Source organism: Pollachius pollachius (assembly GCF_949987615.1).
Source record: "Pollachius pollachius genome assembly, chromosome: 3".
NCBI classification, from domain to species: Eukaryota; Metazoa; Chordata; class Actinopteri; order Gadiformes; family Gadidae; genus Pollachius; species Pollachius pollachius.
Window position 1 is genome coordinate 41,189,395 of NC_136936.1, and position 22,399 is coordinate 41,211,793.

The 22,399-nt window shown below is 43.4% G+C and overlaps 1 protein-coding gene across 5 annotated transcripts in view; it reads right to left on the reverse strand.

Moving 5' to 3' along the window:
- The window catches only part of erbb4b (erb-b2 receptor tyrosine kinase 4b), a 241,435-nt gene that overhangs the window by 80,469 nt on the left and 138,567 nt on the right, over window positions 1–22,399 (reverse strand). For all 5 annotated transcript variants that reach the window (XM_079733037.1, XM_079733034.1, XM_079733035.1 and 2 more), the window contains 3 exons: window positions 22,160–22,346; window positions 6,716–6,847; window positions 4,089–4,154 (listed from right to left, as the gene is read on the reverse strand). In XM_079733037.1, coding sequence (XP_079589163.1) covers window positions 4,089–4,154; window positions 6,716–6,847; window positions 22,160–22,346 — 385 coding nt within the window. The remainder of the gene's footprint in view (window positions 1–4,088; window positions 4,155–6,715; window positions 6,848–22,159; window positions 22,347–22,399) is intronic.

Genomic DNA, 22,399 nt, shown 5'->3' on the forward strand with positions numbered 1-22,399 from the left:
CGACAAGGCTATCCATCAGTGGGACTGCTACCTCTTAGGGCCCCGTTGCAAAAATGTGTTTCTTCATATCTGCTCTTTTATTAAGTGAATATAGTTCATGTATTCTGTCTTGTTGTGTTTTGTGTTTTTCTATGGAAAATATTAAAATGAACTTTATACTGAAATCTGAATGGGATTATATCTTTGTATGGGACAGGGATTTTTTCCTCTTGTATAAACATAGATTTCACACTCAGACAGTGCCTAAGTGTACATTTTGTATATGTTTAACTGTAATACATTATACACATTGTCAAGGGGTTCAGAAGATGAGTTTGTTTGGCTGGCATGATGAGTCCAGTTTTTAGTTTAGTTTTTGTTATATGTTTTGAGAATCGGTTTCTGAATCTCCAAGGCATCAGATATTAGATACAAAGGAAAACATGCTTTTTATGAGCTGGCCTGGTACACATTGTCCCTTGAAGTAGGAAGTACATCTTTTCTTTTTAGAAACCGCTCAATCGTTAAACATGTCCCTTAACACTGTCGTCAGTGTTCTAAATACAAACATGTCTTTTGCTGTCCCTGAGCACCTCCTTCATGAATGTTCATGTTTCAAGTTGCTCGAGCGATGCTGAAACCATGTACAGTTTGTTCATATTTCCACCAGTTTCCGATCGAGGCAGCCGACGACTCATCTGGCATCACAGAGTCTTGGTCTACTTTTGTAACCATTACACTACTTTCTTGTCCCGTTCCCATATACCGCCACCTTGACACGGCTACTGTGGTCGTCAAAAGGATTCGGTTCTCCTCAAATGTAATTTACTGGTGACATCTACCCTATCGCCATCCTCAACTTTGCTTATCTGCAGTGTGGAATTATTCACTTTTTTCTTCGCGATAACACAGGAAGCAGACGCAAACACATCGGGGCCTGCGTGGACGGGCTCCCACATTAGGGAGGGGTAGTGTGGGTATGTGTTTGGAGAGACAAAACCAGAATGTTATCAGCAACCAGTCGGTGACAGCGCCATTACTGAGTTCAGGAGAATCGGTTGGATCCTCATTATCTTAATGAGATCACAGAGGAAGAACAAATAGAAGGGGACGGGGGGGTTGTGTGACAGAGCAGAAGGATGAGCAGCAGAGGGGGCCGGGACCGAGTCAGACGCCGGGGGGGAAGTTGAGGACACGGACGGAGAGGTGAACCATAGAGGGGGTAACAGAGGTTGAGTAGGGTAAGGCTTGGGGGGCCGGAAGGGTCAGGGTGATGAATCTTTATATATTCATTGAGCGATGAAGGTTGTTGCATTAGTAGTTTGTTTGGGGGTGATTTTACATTAGCAGATCATTAGCCGACCGATTCACAAGGAGCCCTTTGATCTATCGATTTCTTCCACTGTTCTTTCTTTCTTTATTCTTTGTGTTTGAGTCGTTTTTACTCCCTTGTCTTTGTCGCTGGGGAAGACCCGAGTACAGGATCTATGGAGTCCACTGGGGATTCATTGTCTTGCTACAAATAATATCAAGGAGACAGTGGTTCCAAACCTGCGGTACGTGTACACAAGGTGGTACTATTTGTAGGTTTCAGGTGTATCTTGTGAGGATTTGGATTTCACTTTGTTTTAACTACAAAACGAAAAGTATGACATCAAATCAAACGGCCTGCATGTTGAATGTTGCTGATAAATAAAGGCAAGACATGAAATACGTCTCAGCTTCCTTAGCATAATGGCTAAATTAAAAACTTTAATCTAAGTTCATAGGAAAACATGGTTTGAATGACACCGTGCTGAAGCCTTACCGATGGGGCTATGGGGTTCATAAGACAAGTAGGGTTTTGAAACCCTGGCATTCACTACAGCGCTGACCTCTTTTAACATTGGCTACTTTAGAAATCAGATTATATTATATATTGTCGATATCCACTCGCAGTTAAAAATCAATACATTGTGTGTGTGTGCTATTTTTCTCTTGTTTTCTCAGAAGGACGGCAAGGGCAACCAGACTTTGAGAATTTGTAATAGATCTGTGACAATGTGACAACGAATGAGAGAAGTAGAAGAAAAAAAAGACTGAGCAAGAGAGATAAAGAGCCAGAGAGAGACAGCGAGAGAGAGAGGGAGAGGGAGAGAGAGAGAGAGAGCGAGAGAGAGTGAGAGAGAGAGAGAGAGAGAGAGAGAGAGAGAGAGAGAGAGAGAGAGCGAGAGAGAGAGAATTTATGGGAGGGAGGGACCGACAGACACTTCACGAGAAGTGAAGTGTCTGTGCCTGTGTGGCCGGCTCTAAAGGTAATTACTACAAATGACCAGTGTAAGAGTGTTATTCCGTGAGTGACAGACACACTTATAGGATCCCTTAGAGAGATTGTGGCGACAATTGAACAGCAGAATGGCAGACATAGAAAGAGACAAGAGAGAGGGACATGAGAGAGGAAAGCCCTGTGCTCGTCCCCTACTATCATGCTGATACGTTAAACAAAACACTGGCTAGCAAGGACAGCTGTGCTCTCTATGGTGCACTTAAAGATCATAGTTCAATTGATGGATCTCCTGTGGTCTTTAGGTTGGTGTGCGAGAATGGTGGAATGAACTTCCAGAACAGAAGGAATGGTCTTGTCTGTGCGTGTGCGTGAGTGTGTGTTTCTATTCGTTCTATGTGTGTGTTTATGTGTGCTCGCGCACGCGCGCGTGTGTGTGTGTGTGTGTGTGTGTGTGTGTGTGTGTGCGTGTGCGTGGGTGTGTTTGTGTGTATGTGTTCTACATGTGCGTGTGTATGTCTGTTTGTGTGTGTGTGTGTGTGTGTGTGTGTGTGTGTGTGTGTGTGCGCGTTTGGGTGTGTCTGTGTGTGTGTCTGTGTGTGTGTATCTTTGTCTGTATTTGTGTGCACCTGAGCGTTTTTGACAGTTCATTAATATCTGTTAAAAAAAGTGAATTATTTAATTATTTTTGGTTTGGTCTAAGTGTCACTTGACTTTCGCTTTCAAAATATCCATTAGATGCTCTCCCCGCTCAGTTTAGAATTTTGGGATTGTAATACTAGAAAGGCCACTCACCAAATTGGATGTTAAACCCTCACACGGGATAATTAGTGTGCACCATCGATGTCTGCATTTAGAAGCAAATTAGATCTAACTTGTTCACATTATCTTAAGCTTTCTTCAAGGTAGAATGCGTAAGCATGATCGTAAATGATTAACGGTGTGGTAGGTATCAATGCAAAACATTACTCAATCATTTATTCTCCAAACATGAAAGAGATGATAAGTGATAGAAGTGCAGGTCAATCGTCTATTTAACACATATACTGGTACAATAACTTCCTTTTAGTAGCAACTGTGGGGGAATTAGTTTAGCTGCTCACAAAAACCTTCAATATAATGTAGCACAAGAAGTCAAGGTTATAAAACCACACCTGCCACTTTACAGTCATGCAAATTATAACTACTAACTTCCAAGCAACCTTTAATGTCTCTCTTTCCTACACCCAAGCATGCCTCTAAAGGGGATGTTGTTAAAGGTTGGTGGTCAGGGAATGGCCAGCATTGTGCAATCCACATTAATGAATTGAATAAACATATCGACAATGAATTATGCACTATTAAACCCTTTCAATAACTCATCCGCAATTGTCTACTGTGTTTCCTCGGAAAACTCTATCTACAGTTTAATGAAGTGCTCTGTTTAACTTCATAACCAAACACTACAATGAACAAGAGTGATGTCACTCCCATCTTTTGTTTGGCACGCTTATTGATATGTGGGCTCTCACTTGAGCCAATCAGAACAATTCTATTTTAAATTTTAAATCCTTAAACCAAAGACAATGGGCCCATGAGTTTGGGGTAGAGGCAAAGACAAAAGATAATTAGCCCTTGTTTAACTAGCGGCCATCTTGGTTCCATATTGGTTCCAAAACATGAGCTGAATTACACGTGGAATTCCACATTCAATTCCCCCACCCACCTAGCGCTGAGAACAAAGTTGAACGCCAGGTGAATGAATATGACGCATGGCAGGGGGCCGTGGGGGGTGCCTGAGGGTATAGGGCAGCACAGAGTAAACAAACAGTAAACACTTGTTGTAGTTGTCTGGCTTTAGACTCACAGCTCTGACACTGGTCCTCCTTAGGTCCCCAGCAGCGGCCATTACAGGAGCGGTGGCACTTCTGACCTGAAGGAAGGAGACAAGGCACAGTTAGGGCTGTTAGAGTGGTGCTGGGGGGAGGGAGGAAGGGCTCTTTCCTTGGCACCTTACTCATAATATTGTCTCCAGGAACAAAGAGGGATATTTGAAAGTAAAAAAAATCGAAACGCTACTTGAGTCATGAAAAAGTAGTATACAGGCTATAGCTTTTTTTTTTACCATTGGTTTAATTTTTAGAGATAGTCATTAGAGTAGTTTGTTCTAATGATTCAATGTTTATGCTTTACTAATCCACAGAGAAAGCATAATAAAATATATATTTGCGATCATGACTATTCCACACAATTGTTAGACAGAAAAACTTTCACACACTCTTCATGAGAGATACTAATAATTGAGAACCCTAGCCCCCTTGCCCCTCCTAATCAACCACTCTCTCTCTCTCTCTCCACTACACACACCACTTCTCTCACATATGGTCACAATCTTGCACACAGCATAACAACAACAAACTCCAGGCTGAATGGTGCCTCACAAAAGGAGTTGGCAAACTCTGGCTGTAACTCGATAGACAGTGGCAGGAGAAAGAAACGTGAATCCTACCTCCCTGAGTCAAAGGTGTAATGGTGTAATGGTGTAATGGTGTAAATAATCGACACTGTAACTGCCGTAATATATAACCCTTCGAGTACACTGAACAACTAGCAAGCAACTCATCTGCTATACACAGAGGCTCGCCAACATATGGTTGCAATTTTACTTTCCCTGCAAGCATCGAAGTTAACCCATAGATTCAAACTGTTGAGTCAACCAGAATGTATTTCCTTTTTTTCAGACGCACTTCTTTTTCAAATCATTTACTAAAGCTCAAGTCATCCAGGCTGTACTTATTTTATTGTCACTTACTTTTACTGCCCTTGCCTCTGATACACAGACACAATCTGCGTGGGGATTGCGAGGCAGCGTTCGGATGCTCTGTGCAGCATGGTGCTTGACTTATAACACTTTCCACCAGACAGCTGGCCGAACAAACTGTGTCAAATTCCGACTAAAATTCATTACTTTTGGATAACCTCTCCAACATGTTTGTGTACACAGAATACATCGTGAGGTGAATAAAACACACAATTGCGTGCTCAACTAGGTCAGACGTGTCTGCATAACACCAGCACAGCACCCGAAAGCACCCCGGGCTGGGCCTGGGACGAGAGGCAGGCAGAAGGAACAGCAACTCAGAACCTCACAGTGTATTGTTCAAATTGAGAACGTTCCCTCATAAAGTCCATAATGGTAGACAAAAACAAATCAAAACAATAACAACCGCCATGCTTCTTCCAGGCAAGGGGATTATGTCCTCAAGTGATGGATTACACGTTTGGACATCATTGGTGTTCCTCCAGAGCTAGATTCCTCAGCTGTGGAGCAAGGCCAGCGAAAACACACGCAAAGCCAAGTGTGTGTGTGTGTGTGTGTGTGTGTGTGTGTGTGTGTGTGTGTGTGTGTGTGTGTGTGTGTGTGTGTGTGTTAGTGCGTGTGTAAGCTCATGTCCTGAAAGTGAAGCACCAAGCACATACGGTAGATTCCATAGGGGGCCTGTGGATATATATGATTAGAATAAACATCATCCACGCCATTAATAGCAAGGTTTAACAAAGAGACTAAAAGACAGGGGGTCAGGGGGCAGGGAGAATGGGGGGAGCTCTTCAGTGCTTCCTTGACCCCATTGAGACTAACCCCTGCCCTTTTTCCCAAAGGATAATGTATGTGTGTGTCTTCACCCAGGTAATGGAATCACTTCATCAGCATAGTTCATTCTTCAACAACAGCTGGTTGGTTTATTACTCTAATCCAAGGGTTGCAGCTTATGCCTGAATCGTTACAATGGGTGTTGTGATTAAGGTCAGATGGTAATTGTGTTGTGATTGTGTCTTTCACTGTTCACATTCTGCCACTTATCAGCTGCCTACGCATTAAGTAGTACTAACACTGATATAGGGTTGGGGACTTGATCCCCAATGGTTGTTTTTTTGTTTTTAAGACATTGCCGGATTGTTATTATAATTTTCTTTAGCTCCTTAGCTCTTACTTTATAAGCAGAGGAAAATCGGAGCAGAACAATAAATACAGATTAATGAGAAAGCATGTGAGCAATGCATGTCTGGGACTAAACAGTTAGCAACTCCATGCGGTGAGTTTTATGTATTTCCACATTTGATGTCTGAGGATTTAGTTTTGTGGCGGGAGGGACATCCTGTGAACACCCTTAAACCACAGAGGGGTTCATTACAACAACAAAACAATAAAATGCTAGGAAACCCTCGCCTATAGCAGTGCAACCATTCTCCACCATGCTTTTAAAATAATTCATTCAATTGCTTAATTTTGTAGTTTGAAATGACATCTGGATTTCGATCCCTTGTGCTATGTAGGTTTTGTGAGGACCTTGTTGAAAACAAGACTTCTGCTCATAACATTTGTCCAAGTGCTCCACATTAAAAAAGATAATACATATTATTTTAAGTGGAACTTGCACCATTCCCTCATTAGGACATTTAGAGGCTCTTCGGATGATACTTAATATTACTCACATGTCACACTGCTATTGCTGGGGACTATCACAGGGTTGTTTCTGGGGTTCTTTACTATGTCTTGCCAGTGGATCGTATCGGCGTGGCACAGGAACTTGTTCTGGTCCACATACACACCTCCGCCAAGGATTTCTGTGGGAGGAAGAAAAGGGGACGTTTATTGGTCCGTACAATGTTTGAGAATTGGAAAAGATGCAATCAACAATTATTTCAGCTATCGGTCTTTCCCTCTCTTTCACACAAACCTGAACACACATGCACACGCACACGTGCACTGTCACACAGAGAGAGTTACAACTGGTTTTGGTGCTACTTTGGTGCAATCAATTCAGATAGGTTCCTCAAAACTGAATCTGAACATGAAACTGTAGCACCTCTCATTACAGTACGTTGCAGTCACTATCTCTGTTTGTTAGGATTCTATCTCTTATCTTAGTTTGTGATATTAAATCACTAGTGTTGGTTAACGCCAATCGAGTGTTAACTTATAGTAGTTACTACATCTGTATAGTAAGTAATTACAATATCTCCAGTGCTAATTACAATATCTTTAGAGTTGGATGACTCTAAAGTCTTCCCTTTTCTGCGTCCCATCTCAAGGTTCCTTCCTTGAACATTAGTGGAGGTTTTCATTGCCTATGGAGGGCTAGGTTCTCTATAAATGGAGGAGAAATATAGATATAAAATATAAAAATATAGTAATAATAAAGGATGACCTCGAATCTTTGATGATTTGAATCTTGGATAGAAAGACTCTAGTCGGCGCGTTCTTTAATTGTTGAATCGTCGTGTAGAGAAAATTGTGCGTGTGTAGCAGCAGGAAATTCCATTGGGAGGACGGGGCTGCTAAATAAGTGATGCCACAGCATTGCTAGGCTTCTAGAAGGGAAAGCTCCGTTATACAGTTTTTTTTGTGGGGATGGAGGATTGATTCAGTCTTTTGTGTGCAATTTGCTATTTGCTATGTTTTCCTTTCAATAAATGTCCTTATTGTTTGCTTGATTATCTCTTTTTTAATGATAGTGGCACAAACAATCCAATCATTTCCTTTTAGAAACCTAGACCGTAGCCTAGAAGGATACACATTGTCAGGAAAAAAAAAAGTCGAAAGTTTAGCAGTAGTTCAAAACAATTAAAGATGATCCAAAAAAGTAGAATGCAAACTGTCAACAGCAGCTGTCATATCATACAGCTCTTGTTGGTGAAAACAATTGTCTCCGTCGTTACTCAGTAGTGCATTCTCCCTCTTTCGAGTGTTGATGATGGATCTGGTCCGCCTCAGAGTCTAATATGCAAAATCGAAGTTAAGGAAACCCTACTAATAGTAAATATTAAAGGACAAATGTCCGTGACCTCAAATATTCAAATATTTCCGTTGATTGATGCTTTACTTAAAGTGCATTGCTACATACTACAGAATAAGACACATTTATACTAGAAACAATGGGCTAGGATTAGAATGGGAAAGTATTCCTCGCAGTAAAGGTGTAAAATGTGATTGAAGAAATGCAACGGCTATCTCCAGCATATACTGCTGCACACTCGCACACAAATGAATTGTTACCTTTGTTTCCTACTTCTGTGACACCTGTGCACATGTGTACATGCAACATCAACGCCCACACACAAGCCTGGGAAAGACATGGGCGCACACCTACGTGCACACCTCACAAGCCCCCCTAAAGCCAATAGTGGCCGAGATCCGCGGCGTGTTCAGGCTGGTTGTGGTGAGGTATGGCTCAGACAAAGCCATGTCATAATGCTGTTATTAAGATGCCCTGATCTTATCCTGTTGTTTGTCTGCTTTTGGCTCAACCTTCGTCCTTCTGTCCTCATCACAAACAAGACCCAAAAACAAACAAATACATAACCCCCCCCCCCCCCCCCCCCTCCAAAAGAAAAATAAAATAAAACAATTATGAGACCACCCTGTGATAACCCCCCCCCACAAGTCACCCAGCAGCAGCACTTGCACCTTACTACTAAATCCTTCTCAGATTTAAGCCACAGGGAGAGGACTGGCAGTAAGCCCCTGAATTTCATGTCATTTCAAATTTCATCAGGGTTGAGGTGTGGAGGGGATGGGGGTTTCCCGCCACTATAATCTGCATGGCTAGACCACCAATGATAACCACACTTGGGGGGGGGGGGGGGGGGGGGGGATGGAGAGATTTGTTTGTCCCTCCAACAACTCATTCTCACTCTGCCTGTCGTTTGTCCGTCAGTGTGTCTCCATTTCTCTGCATCTCTCACTTTCTGTTTCTTGCATTCTCCTACGACCAAAGACGCACGGGCGCCTGCACACACACCCAAACCGACACAACACGGACACACAGACACACACACATACAAACACACACACACACACACACAAACATCCAGACAGACACACACGGAGGGAAGGCCAATAAATGATTGGACACGGGAGGGTGGTTTTCCGATTATTGTTGTTTTGCATGAGTTCTTAGGAAGCCTAATCTCCTGCTGAGAGTAAAAGGAAGAGGAAGGGAGAGGGAGCCCATAGAGGGAGAAAGAGAGAGAGAGTGAGAGAAAGAGGAGGAAGACAGCGAGAGAGAGAGAAAGGGGGGGGGGGTTGAATAAAAATGATAGAGCAGGTGAAGCCTGTTAGCAGATTTGCATTATTTACAGTAGCATGGTTCCTTTTCTCCTGTCTCCCCACAAACAAATTACAGGAACAGGTCTGAAACAGAGTAGACACATAATCCAAACCCAGAGAACCCAGTGGCATCTAACACACAGGGTCATCCACACACACACGCACACACACGCACATGCAACACACACACACACACACACACACACACACACACACACACACACACACACACACACACACACACACACACACACACACACACACACACACACACACACACAAGAACACGTACACCCCAAAGGACATTCATGACAAAGACTGTATTGAATTAAGTGATACAGATAAATGAGGTTGATGGGGTCCTATTTCTGTGTGTGTGTGTGTGTGTGTGTGTGTTTGTGTGTGTGTGTCTGTGTGAGTATGTGTGTGTGTGTGTGTGTGTGTGTGTGTGTGTGTGTGTGTGTGTGTGTGTACACATCTGTACGTATGTCTGTAGTTATCGCTGCATTTATGTATGCATGTATGCATGTATGTGTGCGTGTTCATTTTCAGTGCACTGCAGATTAGGCTATCAGGGGAATCAGGGGACCGGGAAATCCTGGTGGTCTTAAGCTATTTTTCCTCGGAAAAGAAATCTTTTATGGCAACTGATGATTGAAAATGATGAGGGAATGATGTCAGTGCCCCCAGAATTTTTTGAATAATCACACTAACATACTGGACTGACATGTAGGGTGATATGGCAGGAGCTGAAGGCAGTGGCTGGGAACAAGATTAATTGCTTTTGTTGTTCTTCTAACTGGAGGCTTTCCCGGGATATTTCAGGTGCTTCTTTCTGTCCCCAAGCTATGAATCATTCACAACCACCGCCAAACATTACGTAGCCCCGCATACACCACAACAACAACATGCTAACACACGCAGGCCTTTTCACGAACAGTAAAATGCTTGATTAGCATAGTGGCTAGATGGGTTGTTGGTGGTCACAGGGGACTAATGGTTAAGGCTTGTTGTTGATTGTGCTGCTAGGTAGAAAAAACAGTGTGTTAATTAGCTCGTTCATGCCACCATCTCCCTGGCTATTCCCGACTTGTCTTGAGAGCCCCTGCAGAAGGGCCTTTCTAAACGGAAATGGTGTTCCATCCACGGCCGTTAAGAGGGAAATAATATGAAATGTAAGAAAGCTGAACAAAAGCATGCAACCAATTATTTCAAGGGTAAACATGTGTTTGGCTTTTTTTTAATTGCTGTGTGGGGATGAATTTGATTAAGTCTGGGAGGCAAATATCAAACCCTTGAGAAAGAAAACAACAGTATTAATGAGTTTGTGAGAATGAATTAATGTGTGGTTGCATGTGCGACGTTATGAAGTGCGCTGCACTGCTGAGCGGCACATTAAATGAGGGGTTCATTTGCCTCAATAAGGTTATAATATTTTTATATTTGCAATGTCCAAATTGTGGTTAGGCGTGAAAAGTAAATGACTGCGGAGATACATGCTGTTAATGAACAACACAAACAAATAAATTCAAAGACAATCCACAAAAAAACATGGGAAATAAAAATCAAGCAGGGTGATGTAAGTTACTTTCAACCGGCCATTCATCTGGTCAGTCATAAAGACTGACAGACCAGACCGTTACATCAGCATTCAAACACACAGACGTATTCTCTGTCACACACCAGAAGAGAGAGAGAGTCAGGAACACTTAATCAGACTAAAAGACTATCATAAGTAGAGAGAAACGCACACAAGGAAATATAGCCAGTCAGACAGATAGAAAACAAGAGTGTTTCTCTGCTCTGGCAGAAGAAGTAGGGGGTGTGGGCTTCCCATGAGCTACACTCCCATTGACTTCAGAGAGCTGACTCAGACACGCCTCAGTGCTGCTCGCGGCTCAGAGGGGCCGAACACAACACAGAACCCCCCCCTAAACACCATGGGAATACATTCTGGAACAGCCTCTGGAAGTATATTCACTAGGACACTTCTCTCATCTCGCCCTGAATAGGAGGAGTATAGTCCGCGAGGACAAACAGTAAAAGACCAGTGTAGAAAAATCGTTGTTTGAAGCCTTTTAACGCATTGCTTGAACTTCCCAACAGCCTACACACACACAGACACAGACGGATACACACACACACACACACACACACACACACACACACACTGAAGACACTGATCGGCTTTGACATTGTACAACGCTTACAAGGCAAACTAGCTAACCATGACGGGAAGGATACTGAGAAAGGAAACCATCTGCCTTTTCCATGAAAAGAAATACAATAAAAAGGATCGGAAGCTTTAGATACAGAGACTGGCATCCAAAACCCCAACAACAACAACAACAACAACAACAACAACAACAACAACAACAACAACCGCCACCACACACCAAATGGATGGCATTGTATTCCAGTAACGCTGATACTAAGCAGACACAAGGCGTCTCTTCTTCTATTAAAAACAATCCCTAAGTATCTCAGAGTGTGTCTGCTAGCCAACCATTTGCATACCACCGCTGGGTACGCCGTGCTGTCACAGGGCTGCGGCACACGCCTAGAGCCCTTTGTCAATCAACCACACCGGGCCGCCGACCTGAGCGCTTTTTACCCCTGTTGGCCGCTCCCCGACTCACGAGCAGGAGGGCGTGTCCCCGTGTCTTCTGTACAAATAGGTGATCTCCTTTCCCATCCATCATCTTCCTGTACTGCCTCACACACACACATACACAAACACAGACTCACACATCACCCCCCCCCGAGCCTCCACGCAGACTCTGTCGTTGCCAAGGCAACGACATCCCCTTGCCTGTGTGTGTGTGTGTTTGTGTGTGTGTGTCTGTGTGTGTGTGTGTGTGTGTGGGGGGGGGGTTCTTATTGTGCTTCGTCTGTGGGCTTCTAATTGTGCTGTCTGTGTGTGTGTGTGTGTGTGTGTGTGTGTGTGTGTGTGTGTGTGTGTGTGTTTGTGCTTGGTGTGTGCGTGCGTGTGTACGTCTGTCTACCATTGTATATGGTACCTCTATAATGTCATGTTTCCAAAATCGACACCCCGCTGCGACAAAACGGAAAATCAATCAATAATATAACCTTAACGCCTAATTGCCGCCTTTGTTTTTCATTCCAACACAGGGTTCTCAAATGATGGACCTTGACACTACTTGATTCATGCATTAGTTCGGTAATGCAAACAGGGTCGTATGATATAACCAAAGGCACAATGCACGGGTACATATGCAGATGCACGCACGAAAACGGCGGCAGCATGGATCCACTCCAACACACCACTTCAGGGCTGTGCTGCAAATGCCACATATTTACCACAGAACCCTGTGCAATTTCAAAGACATCCATTAGCTACACCTCTAACCCACTCCCATTGAGCCAGAGTGCTTGGACACCAGAGAGCAAGGGGGGGCGGTGGAGAGACGCCTCTCACCTCCGTCACTCATCACTCCGCCTGTTGTAAACCAGGTGGACTAGCGACGCGGGCAGCGGCGGTGGTGGAGGAGGTGGAGGTGCCACAAAGATATGATTGCGCTTTTATGTGTTTAACTGGTGACCTGAAAAGAACAACCGCATTAGCTCTACTACATAGAATGCTTTATGAGGTTTTCACTGGTGAGACGGTGGCTTGGGGAATCACCCACGGTTTTAAAGAGCAGTGTAAGGACGTTTGTGTACTAGTGAGAACAGAGCTGAGTTTTGTAAGGAAATATCAAAATGTACTACGAGAGACGGAACATGAACGGCGTGGCAATATTTGTAGCATGTTCCATAATCCGCAAGGATTATAAAAAGCAGAGTCGATCTTAATGATTTAAGATTGTACGTTTAAACGTACGTGTGTGTGTGTGTGTGTGTGTGTGTGTGTGTGTGTGTGTGTGTGTGTGTGTGTGTGTGTGTGTGTGTGTGTGTGTGTGTGTGTTTGTTTGTTTGTTTGTGTGTACGTGTGTGTGTGTGGAGAGGGAAAGAGCATATTTAAAAAGCATTTGCAACTGTGACATTCAAGGCTGAGAGCCCACAGCATCACGTGTGCGGGCCGCCTGTGGGCCATGTGTCACGTGACCACCTTGGTGTCCCTCATGTGCCACACTTTCAAAACCAATCGGGTGTCTCGCAAATAGATTCTAAAAGGATCTTTCAGAAATAATTCTGAAAGGATTCTGTCAAGACAGTTTGGAAAAATAAGCGGAATACCCAAAATGCAAGTGTTTTACAACACGATGACACAGGATATAAACAACGAAAGGATACTGTAAAAAAGACATGCATCTCAGCATGTGCTTCGTGTGGATGACTGATAGAGCAGTAGAGGCAAACACAAAGGGGGGCAAGGAAATACAATTAATTCAAAAAGGTGACACTACTCTGCCTTAACCCTTTGCAATCCATAAAGGCCTGTTGGGAATCCAAAACAAAATGAGCCCGAGACAAATTTCACTCTTTGAAATAAGAACTATTTTTGGTAAGCTGTTTATCATGAAGCAGTAGAGAAATGTATTTGGCAGTTGTTGTTTTTCCCCAGCAAGGGGTTTGAGGACTTAATTGGATCTCGCAGTCTAAAGGATTTTACTTTCTTAATAAGTTCTCTGTTACAAGTGAAGGTTTGTCTTTGTTTATAGGATTGTTCGGATTGGAATTTGCCTATATCCTCTGTTGAGTTGCAGTTACCAAATGTTAAGGTACCGGTCATTCAAGATTGGCTTGAAAACCGATTTCTCTTCTGCTGCCAAGGGAAGGTGAGTGAATATATAAGGGGGTATTGATTCAATGAGGCCAGATCCCTCATGCAATGACTTCCTGAAAGTCTTCATGTGAATTGATTGAAGGGCTTGGGAATTGCGGATGATGGTGGACGCATTAGGAATGTACGAGTGAAGAAATGAAAACCAGCAGAAGTGAGTTAAAAGATGAGTGTGGGTAGATAAAACGCGCAACAAAGAACTGAGTCATAGAGTAAAAGTACTTGGTAACAACTAAGTGAACAATGGAGGACAGGATTTCCAGTAAATAACAACTTTCTTACGTACGTCTGAAGGCCACTTAGCTTACCAAGGTTTGTGTCTGATTAGCCTGCCAGCTGTATTAAAATAAACCTCACTCTTTGGAATGGACACACACGCACACGCACACACACAGATCCACACACACACAAACCCACAGACACAACAAATGAGAGTTGTTGGCGAATAAAGAGAGATGATATAAACAAAGAGAAAAGGTAAAGTAAGAGCGCATTTCGTGCGTGTGTGTCCACTCTTTGGAATGGACACACACGCACACGCACACACACAGACCCACACACACACAAACCCACAGACACAACAAATGAGAGTTGTTGGCGAATAAAGAGAGATGATATAAACAAAGAGAAAAGGTAAAGTAAGAGCACATTTCGTAAGACTCACGTAATGAAGGTCGTCTTTCTGACCTATTGAAACTTTTGGGTAACACCACACAGGTCATGCATCTAAAGGAATGCAGAATGAACAGCAGATGGCTGATGCCCGCGGACCAAATGTGTGCAGAAGTCACCATCGGGATCTCGTTGTGTTCAAGTCATTCCGTATCTCTTAAGCACTACACGATTCTCTAAAAATCATGATCAATCCACAAGGAGAGGTGTAGGATTGGGAAATGGGCTATTTAAAAACACAGCTATGAACTTTACAAAAGAAATGCACTGTGAAATACCAGTGGCAGCCAGATCTGAAAGGCTTTTTGGAAATAAATGAATCGGGGGCCAGGGAGCGAACCCTGGCCCAGTAGGCAAAAATAAACATTTTAATAATTCAACTCCTGGACGAAACAAAGGACTAGGACATGCATACTTATTGAAGATAAAGGGATAACACTGAGAATGAAAAGCTCTTCGCTGCAGCTCAGCCTTTTGAGGGAACCGCCCAGACCTTTTTTTTGAAGGTAACATAAGAAATACTGTGGAGAAAACGACGTAAAAGAAATACAACCCGCTGCCTGAATGAAACATAAAACAACAAATGGAACCGTTACGAGCACATCAGCCGGGCACTTTCTGGCACAAGGTGGCGAGGATACCGAGGAGGAGGAGATGCCAGCAATGTGCTCTGGGATTTTAGGCGGCCTCACTAGCTGGCAATTAGTGCTGCTGGCTTACACGCGACTCTTTGTACGTGTACACGGGGAACGTCTTACTTCCATTACCACTAAAAGCCCTGACAAGAAACTGCTCAAAGTATGCAGGTGTCCCTTCTTTCAGGCTTTTAACAGTGTCGGCGCAAAGCAGCACGTCCCTCTGTGGCCTTTGAGACCGGCCCGAGCTTGCCAGTCAGGTCTCCGCTTTTATTTGTTCTCTCGCTCACTTTGGATTCCGCTCCTGAGCTCTGGCTCAGGGCTGTCTATGACATTAAAGCCCTTCCTGGGATGGCAGTCCAGCCTCCAGAACTGCAGGAAAACCAGACAAGCGTTGGCCGGGACTGGACACTGGTGGCTGGCGCGGTCACCACCGCACCCCACATCTACTCTGCACAATGAAGGACTGATGATGTTTATTTGAAGCGAATTAATCAAAAGGTTGGATGGCAGTCTGTCAGAGCGATCAGGAAGCCAAAAGACAGCAACAACACAAATCTTGGAGATTTTAGATTACCCCCAACAGCACTTATTAACCACGAGAAGGCAATTATTTAATTGGCAGGGATTCCCCAACCAAGCTGTTACATTTTTGCTAATCTTTATATTAGCATTGGATTAAATGGGTTACTGTAAAATCTCTTCTATTTCTGTTTCCTGCCGACCACAAATGAAAAAAATATATACAATCATTTTAATCGTTAAATGTATAATCATGAGCTAATTATAATTGCTAAAGACCCATACATCTGTCAAATCTGCCAAATAACTAGTTATATACAGCAATTGATTTACCTAATGAAAATGTATGACCTGGATAATTTAAAAGATTAAGTAATCCCTAAAATAATGCTTCAGTGTTGGGGAGAGAAGAGAGAAGGTTTAAAGCCAATGTTTCAATCTTTACAAGGTTTTATTGACGCCAGATCAATAAATAATGGTGATAATAAGGAAATCTGACCATAAGGTATATACCGAGCGCACCTTTACACCTTGTATTGCTCCTAACAAAAACAACCCCACTTGCTCTAACCATCACCTATATCTTTATTAATACCGTTTCGAAAGGATTGAACTTCATCCATTAGCAACATCAATGATAGGCAATCTAGACAGACACATACTGATTTAATTATCAAGAACCACCAAAGGCCTATTTATTTTGTGTTATTATCTTTACAATTGCAGGGAAGGTTGAACAGTGAGTCGATTAACATTAAATGGTGATTCTTATTTTCTGCCCATGAATTCTCAAACACAGCTTTATTAATATGAAGAGAACAAGAAAGAAAAGACAACAATGCACTCTGAACACTATATTTGACCGTTATGGTTGGCTAAAGCTGCAAAAGAAAAATGGAATAACCAGTAAATCCCCACATTGTATTTGTGACAATAACAACGTCTCAAATTCCCATCTCATGAATTTTCTTTGTTTTCAAGTTGACTTTATGTGAGCTAAGATTAAGAATTTCACATATACTGAAACAGGAAGGTATTGCCTAAACACTGAAAACCAGTTTAACATAATTACATGTATGACCTATTGTTTTATATCCTTGTGTATGTAGATCCAGCTCTGGTACACAATTATCTCACAGGTACGCTACCTGAGACATAAATGTGCCCAATCCCAATAAGGCTGTGTTTAACAATTAGATCTATGAAAGGGATTTGATCCATCTTCTTGGCAATCCCTCCATATTCCCTCACATTGTAAACTTTGGCATGATTCCCACAACGCATGTAACATGATTACAGTCACACTCACAATGTCTGTGGTGCACACGGCCGTATCAGAGGGCAATCCATTTAGCCCATACACTCACAGGGTTTGGGTATTCACAGCAGGCCAGGCAGTAGTGATCCACATTAGGGGAAGGCATGGTGAAGAAATGTGACAATATGAATGTTGTCCTTCATAAAAGGACCCCGTACTACCCCCCCAACCCCCACCAGCACCACCACAACCTCCCCCCCGCTCTCCCCTTTCCGTGAAGCGGTGAAATATTGAGTGTGACACGGGAGTAATTGCATGGGAAGTCATCAATTAAACACACAATTGGAGGAGACCACAGGTCTGCGGGCTGCCAAGGCGAGAAGGAGGCCGTAAGCCGGCGCCGACTGTGTTGCGGAACCGAAAGCACGGTCTGGTGGGATCGGATCTGACAACTCCCCCAGCCCCCCACCTCCACCCCCTCCCCTACGCGCCCGCTTCACACACGCCTCTCTTTCTCTACAAGCAACGACTTTGATTTCACCCCGTCCTCTTCCTCATATGTCACTCACCGAAGACGGCAGGCGGGCCTACAGATGTAAACGTGCCCGTCTAAGAGAATCCCCCCGCCCCCCTCCCCCCCAGGCCCGCCGTTAAGGAATAGTTCAGAGCTTTTTGGAACCAAATAGATAAAACCTCGAGAACTGCACCAAAGGAAATAAACCAACAAATAAACTCCCTTCAGTGGGTTGCTGGCGGATTCCCACGCTAGGTTAAATGCGCACACAGATCAGGAGATGTTTCACATTGAGTACTGGGGGAGTAGAACATCAAGCAAAAGAAAAATAGGGGGATATTTCTGTAACAACAAACAATAAAAGACAACACATAGATAGATGGGTACAGAAGGGGGCTAAGGCAGCAGCAACAACCAGAAAGTAAAAAGGAAGAGAGAGAGAGAGAGAGAGAGAGAGAGAGAGAGAGAGAGAGAGAGAGAGAGAGAGAGAGAGAGAGACTGTGTGACGTACAATGTATTAGTAAACAGAGAAAGAAAATGACAAAGAAACAAATACAGAGGGAGAGAGAGAGATGGTAGATAGAGAGAGAGATGATAGAGAGAGAGAGAGAGAGAGAGAGAGAGAGAGAGAGAGAGAGAGAGAGAGCAGATGGACAGCGAAAAAATAGATGTTTCCTTGGTGGGTGTATGTTCGCACATGACGGGCGACAGAGGGACGTTCAGCAGATGGGGCTTCGGATTGAATGCTTTGTTTTGGAAGAACTAAACGCAGACAATAAGTGGGAAATAAATCAAATGCACTGAACAACCGTGAGTCTGATAGAAGAATATGAAGGACAGAAAGGAACTACATAGGATGTGTGAAAACCACACACTCCTTCATGTTTACCCCTTGATGAGAATTCTGTTCGTTTTCTAAGGGGAGCAAAAACAATAGCTTCATAGCATTTAACTTGAAGGCCGAGGTCCACAGGGCTTAGGCAGTTTGGCTGCACAGAAACTCACTTTTTCATTCATTATAAAGGGTATTTTGCAAGATTAGAAGGTTAAATAACCAGGTGCTAGGAGGTTCCTGTGATAGGATGTGGTGAGATGAACAGGGAGGTCGACCAGGAGAGAAACAAACAAATGCACAGACACACACACACACACACACACACACACACACACACACACACACACACACACACACAAGCACACATATGTCTATCAACTTTTGGCTTAGTCAATTTGGATCTAAAGTGCACTGAAAATTCACACACACACAAAACTCAATCCGACTTTTTCACACATATAAACTTCCTCATAGACAGTTTTGTGTGTTTGTGAGTGTGTGTGTGTGTGTGTGTGTGTGTGTGTGTGTGTGTGTGTGGGTGTGTCAGTGTGTGTGTGTCTGTCTGTCTGTGTGTGTGTGTGTGTATGTGTGTGTTTGTGCATATATGTGTGTGTGTATGTGTTGTTCATATTCATGAGGATAACTGAGCTAAGCTTGATGGAAAGGTGCAGCGAAGGGGGCTCCATCCTCCATCCTCATTCCAGAGGGTTCCAATGAGCCAGAGACTTCACATTGAAATCCCACAGAGTCCATTACCCCCCCCCCCCCCCCCCCCCCCCCCACACACACACACACACACACACACACACACACAGACCCATACACACACTCAATCAATTGGATATCACACAGCTATTAAGGGATTCTGCCCCAGTTTGTTGGACTGCCTGGGATGAATCAGGTTTGGGGGGGGGGGGCAGTGATTCTCCACTGGTGGGCATGTTGAGTGGGTCGCAGAGCACATGCCAAACCTTAAAGTCGCAGTGTGACTGAGCCGCTCAAAGGTAGTAGGCGGGAGACTTCCAGAATGAAATCCACTCGATTACAGTGTTTTGTCCACTCTAACTGGCTGTGTTCCACTGTGTGACAGGAACTAGCATAGCTCTGGTGGCAGGGCGGTGTGAGTGGGGGCGGGTTTGGGAGCATTGATAGAATGATTATTGTAAACAAAGAGAGAGGTCCATGCTGGCCAGCCTATTTTTTTCTATATGATTTGATCTATACCGAAATTGACATCGATATACATTGACTACAGATATTGCAAAAATAAATATTGTTATTTATTCTGGGTCGTGCGTTGGGTCGAATGGCTAGACTGGTTGAGAACCACATGTTTCGTAGCTGCAGTGATAGTCCTGAGATCTGGGAGGGTGAGGGGGGTCATTTTTGGACCCTCAGAGATAAGGGTTCCAGTTGGCAGGGGCCTAAATGACCTCTATGCTAATAGGTCGCTACTCTAGGTTCCGTAAGACTGTTGCTGCACTACTACATGGAGTTGGAAGGGAGCTGGTGTAGGGCAGTGTAGCGGCAAGGATCATGGCCATATGATCTCTATCATGGCCATATGATCTCTATCACAATACCTCACTACAATCCAATAGATGGAGCTACATAACACAATTTAAAAAATGCATTACAACTCTGTACTACAACCAGAGGGTTGAACTTGAGACAATACTCAAGCTTTTTCTAATCAGTCATGAATTAACTATCTATAATGGTGCTCGGGGGAATCAATAGTGCGTTCGAAAGCAGAGAATTGAGAGTCCCCAGTGTATTGACAGGGTTTCCAAAATATCTATCAATGCGAAACAAACATTCAGGAATTTTTTGCAGGTAAATTATTTACGTTTTCTGTTTATCGATTTTATGACAAAATTCAAAACCATTGGTATCTCTATTTGTACTGCATTCTACACTAGTCCACCATACTCTAATCTATTCTCACTTTGTCTGCAGCAGGTCATGTAAATGAGCCCAGAGCATGAGACAGCAAGGAAATGCAGCAGCAGCAGCAGCAGGATTCAGGCCATGGCTTCTGTGCACGGCTAGCCTTTGGCTGGATGGCTGGGGGCCACGAACGGCACTTCAAACAGCTGCCTGACGTCTCCTGTGAGCCTGTGAGCGTGCACCCCCACCACGGCACTGAACTTGGCACTCCAATGAAAAGGATTGATACTGGCAAAGAGTCTGGTGGGGCAGGAACCACGGCGACCCTTCCAAGAGTGTAGAATAATATACCAGAAGGAACACAAATAAACACACGCACACACACACAAATACAAGTAAGGAACATGGATGCATGTCGAATGGTGAATATCTTGTGCATTGTTTTCCATATCTATCTGACAGTAAGGGCACCAGGAAGAGCTGTTTGAAGCAAACAATGAGAGAGAAATGAATTATTTAGAGCTGACTGGCAGTCAGTAGGAGAAGAGAGAAAGATCTTTCCCAATACGTGCAGTTTCAGGGGAGGTACTTTCTCTTTCCCTACACAGCACTATGAGTTGTGTTTCTGATTTATGCAGACTATATTCTTGAATTCGATGCAGTACATATACACTGGACATATGACATTGAATCACAGCTAGCTTGGTTTTTCCTTTTTTCTTTATATTTAAACCACACTTTGCTCGTCACCAAACAAGCTCACAGTAAGAAGAACCGTAAAAAGTTTAGACAATATCACACAATACCAGGATAGGATACTGCTTCAGAGTGCAGAGCGTAACAATTGAAAACAGTTTAATGCTGATTTGAAAAAATATATAATAATAATCTAAAACAAAAGAGGTAAGCCATGGCAAAATTACAGTAGCTGTTATGGAAAATTATATTGATTCTTTTATCGATCATCAAATCCGTTTTTTTATATATTTTTTATAATTTGTTATGTTGAATACTGTCTCATGTGACTTCAGCATCAACTTTCATTATGATGTGGTGTCTCTGTTCTGTGTCAACTAACAACAATCAAGCCACAGAATGATCAGAGTGGCGAGTTCTCTTCTTTCATATATTAGACCCTTGCACCTTGCTCCAGGCAGGCTGTACTGGAGCTACGGTGTGGAATTCTTTCATCCTATTTGCATTTCCATGTATCCTTTTACCCGTGCAGAGCATTTGCTTTCTCTGACCTCTTGATCTGAGAGTGTAAAGAGAATACCTGGCAGCCCAAAGGCCGTAGCATTCTCAGAAAAGCAGCAACGCAACCCACACACAAGAGCAGAATTCTTCTACTTATGGTTCATATTTTGGTAAAGTATATCCTTTGTCTTCAATCAAATGCACTTGCTACTTGAAAGCAAATAAATGATACAACACGCTTGGCTAAAAGACAAACAGCAAAATGTTACTTTTTACATTTTGTTAGCCTCATAGCATAATTGCCTAGGTCATATATTACGGTTCATCTTCTATATAGTGTCAGGAATGCCTAAGTAAAATAGATGATGTAAGCAGATAGTGATTATGAAATGTAAAAAGCACTCTGATTGGCTTAGGATATAGACAATGAGGCACGGTGAATCAGCAGCGTTAGGAGATTAGAGTTAGGTTAGATATCACAATTTGGCAAAAATATGACTTGAGGCAATTATACCATGAGGCTTTCAGTTTTTGAAAACATTTTTGTCAGCCCCTACCTGTAAGGTTCCTCAGCCCTAGTTGTCTGAGACCAAAGTTTCCGTCTCGTCGGTAGTTGAGGAAGACGGCGAGCGAGTAGCGGTCCTCGTACAGTTTGGTTCCCCGAATGATCCGGAGGTTCTCCAGGGGCAGGTAGTCAAACTGGTTGAGGGCCACCAGCACGTAGCCAGTCACCTCCCGGATGGACTGAACAGAAGAGAGAGAGGGAGAGAGAGAGAGAGAGAGAGAGAGAGAGAAAA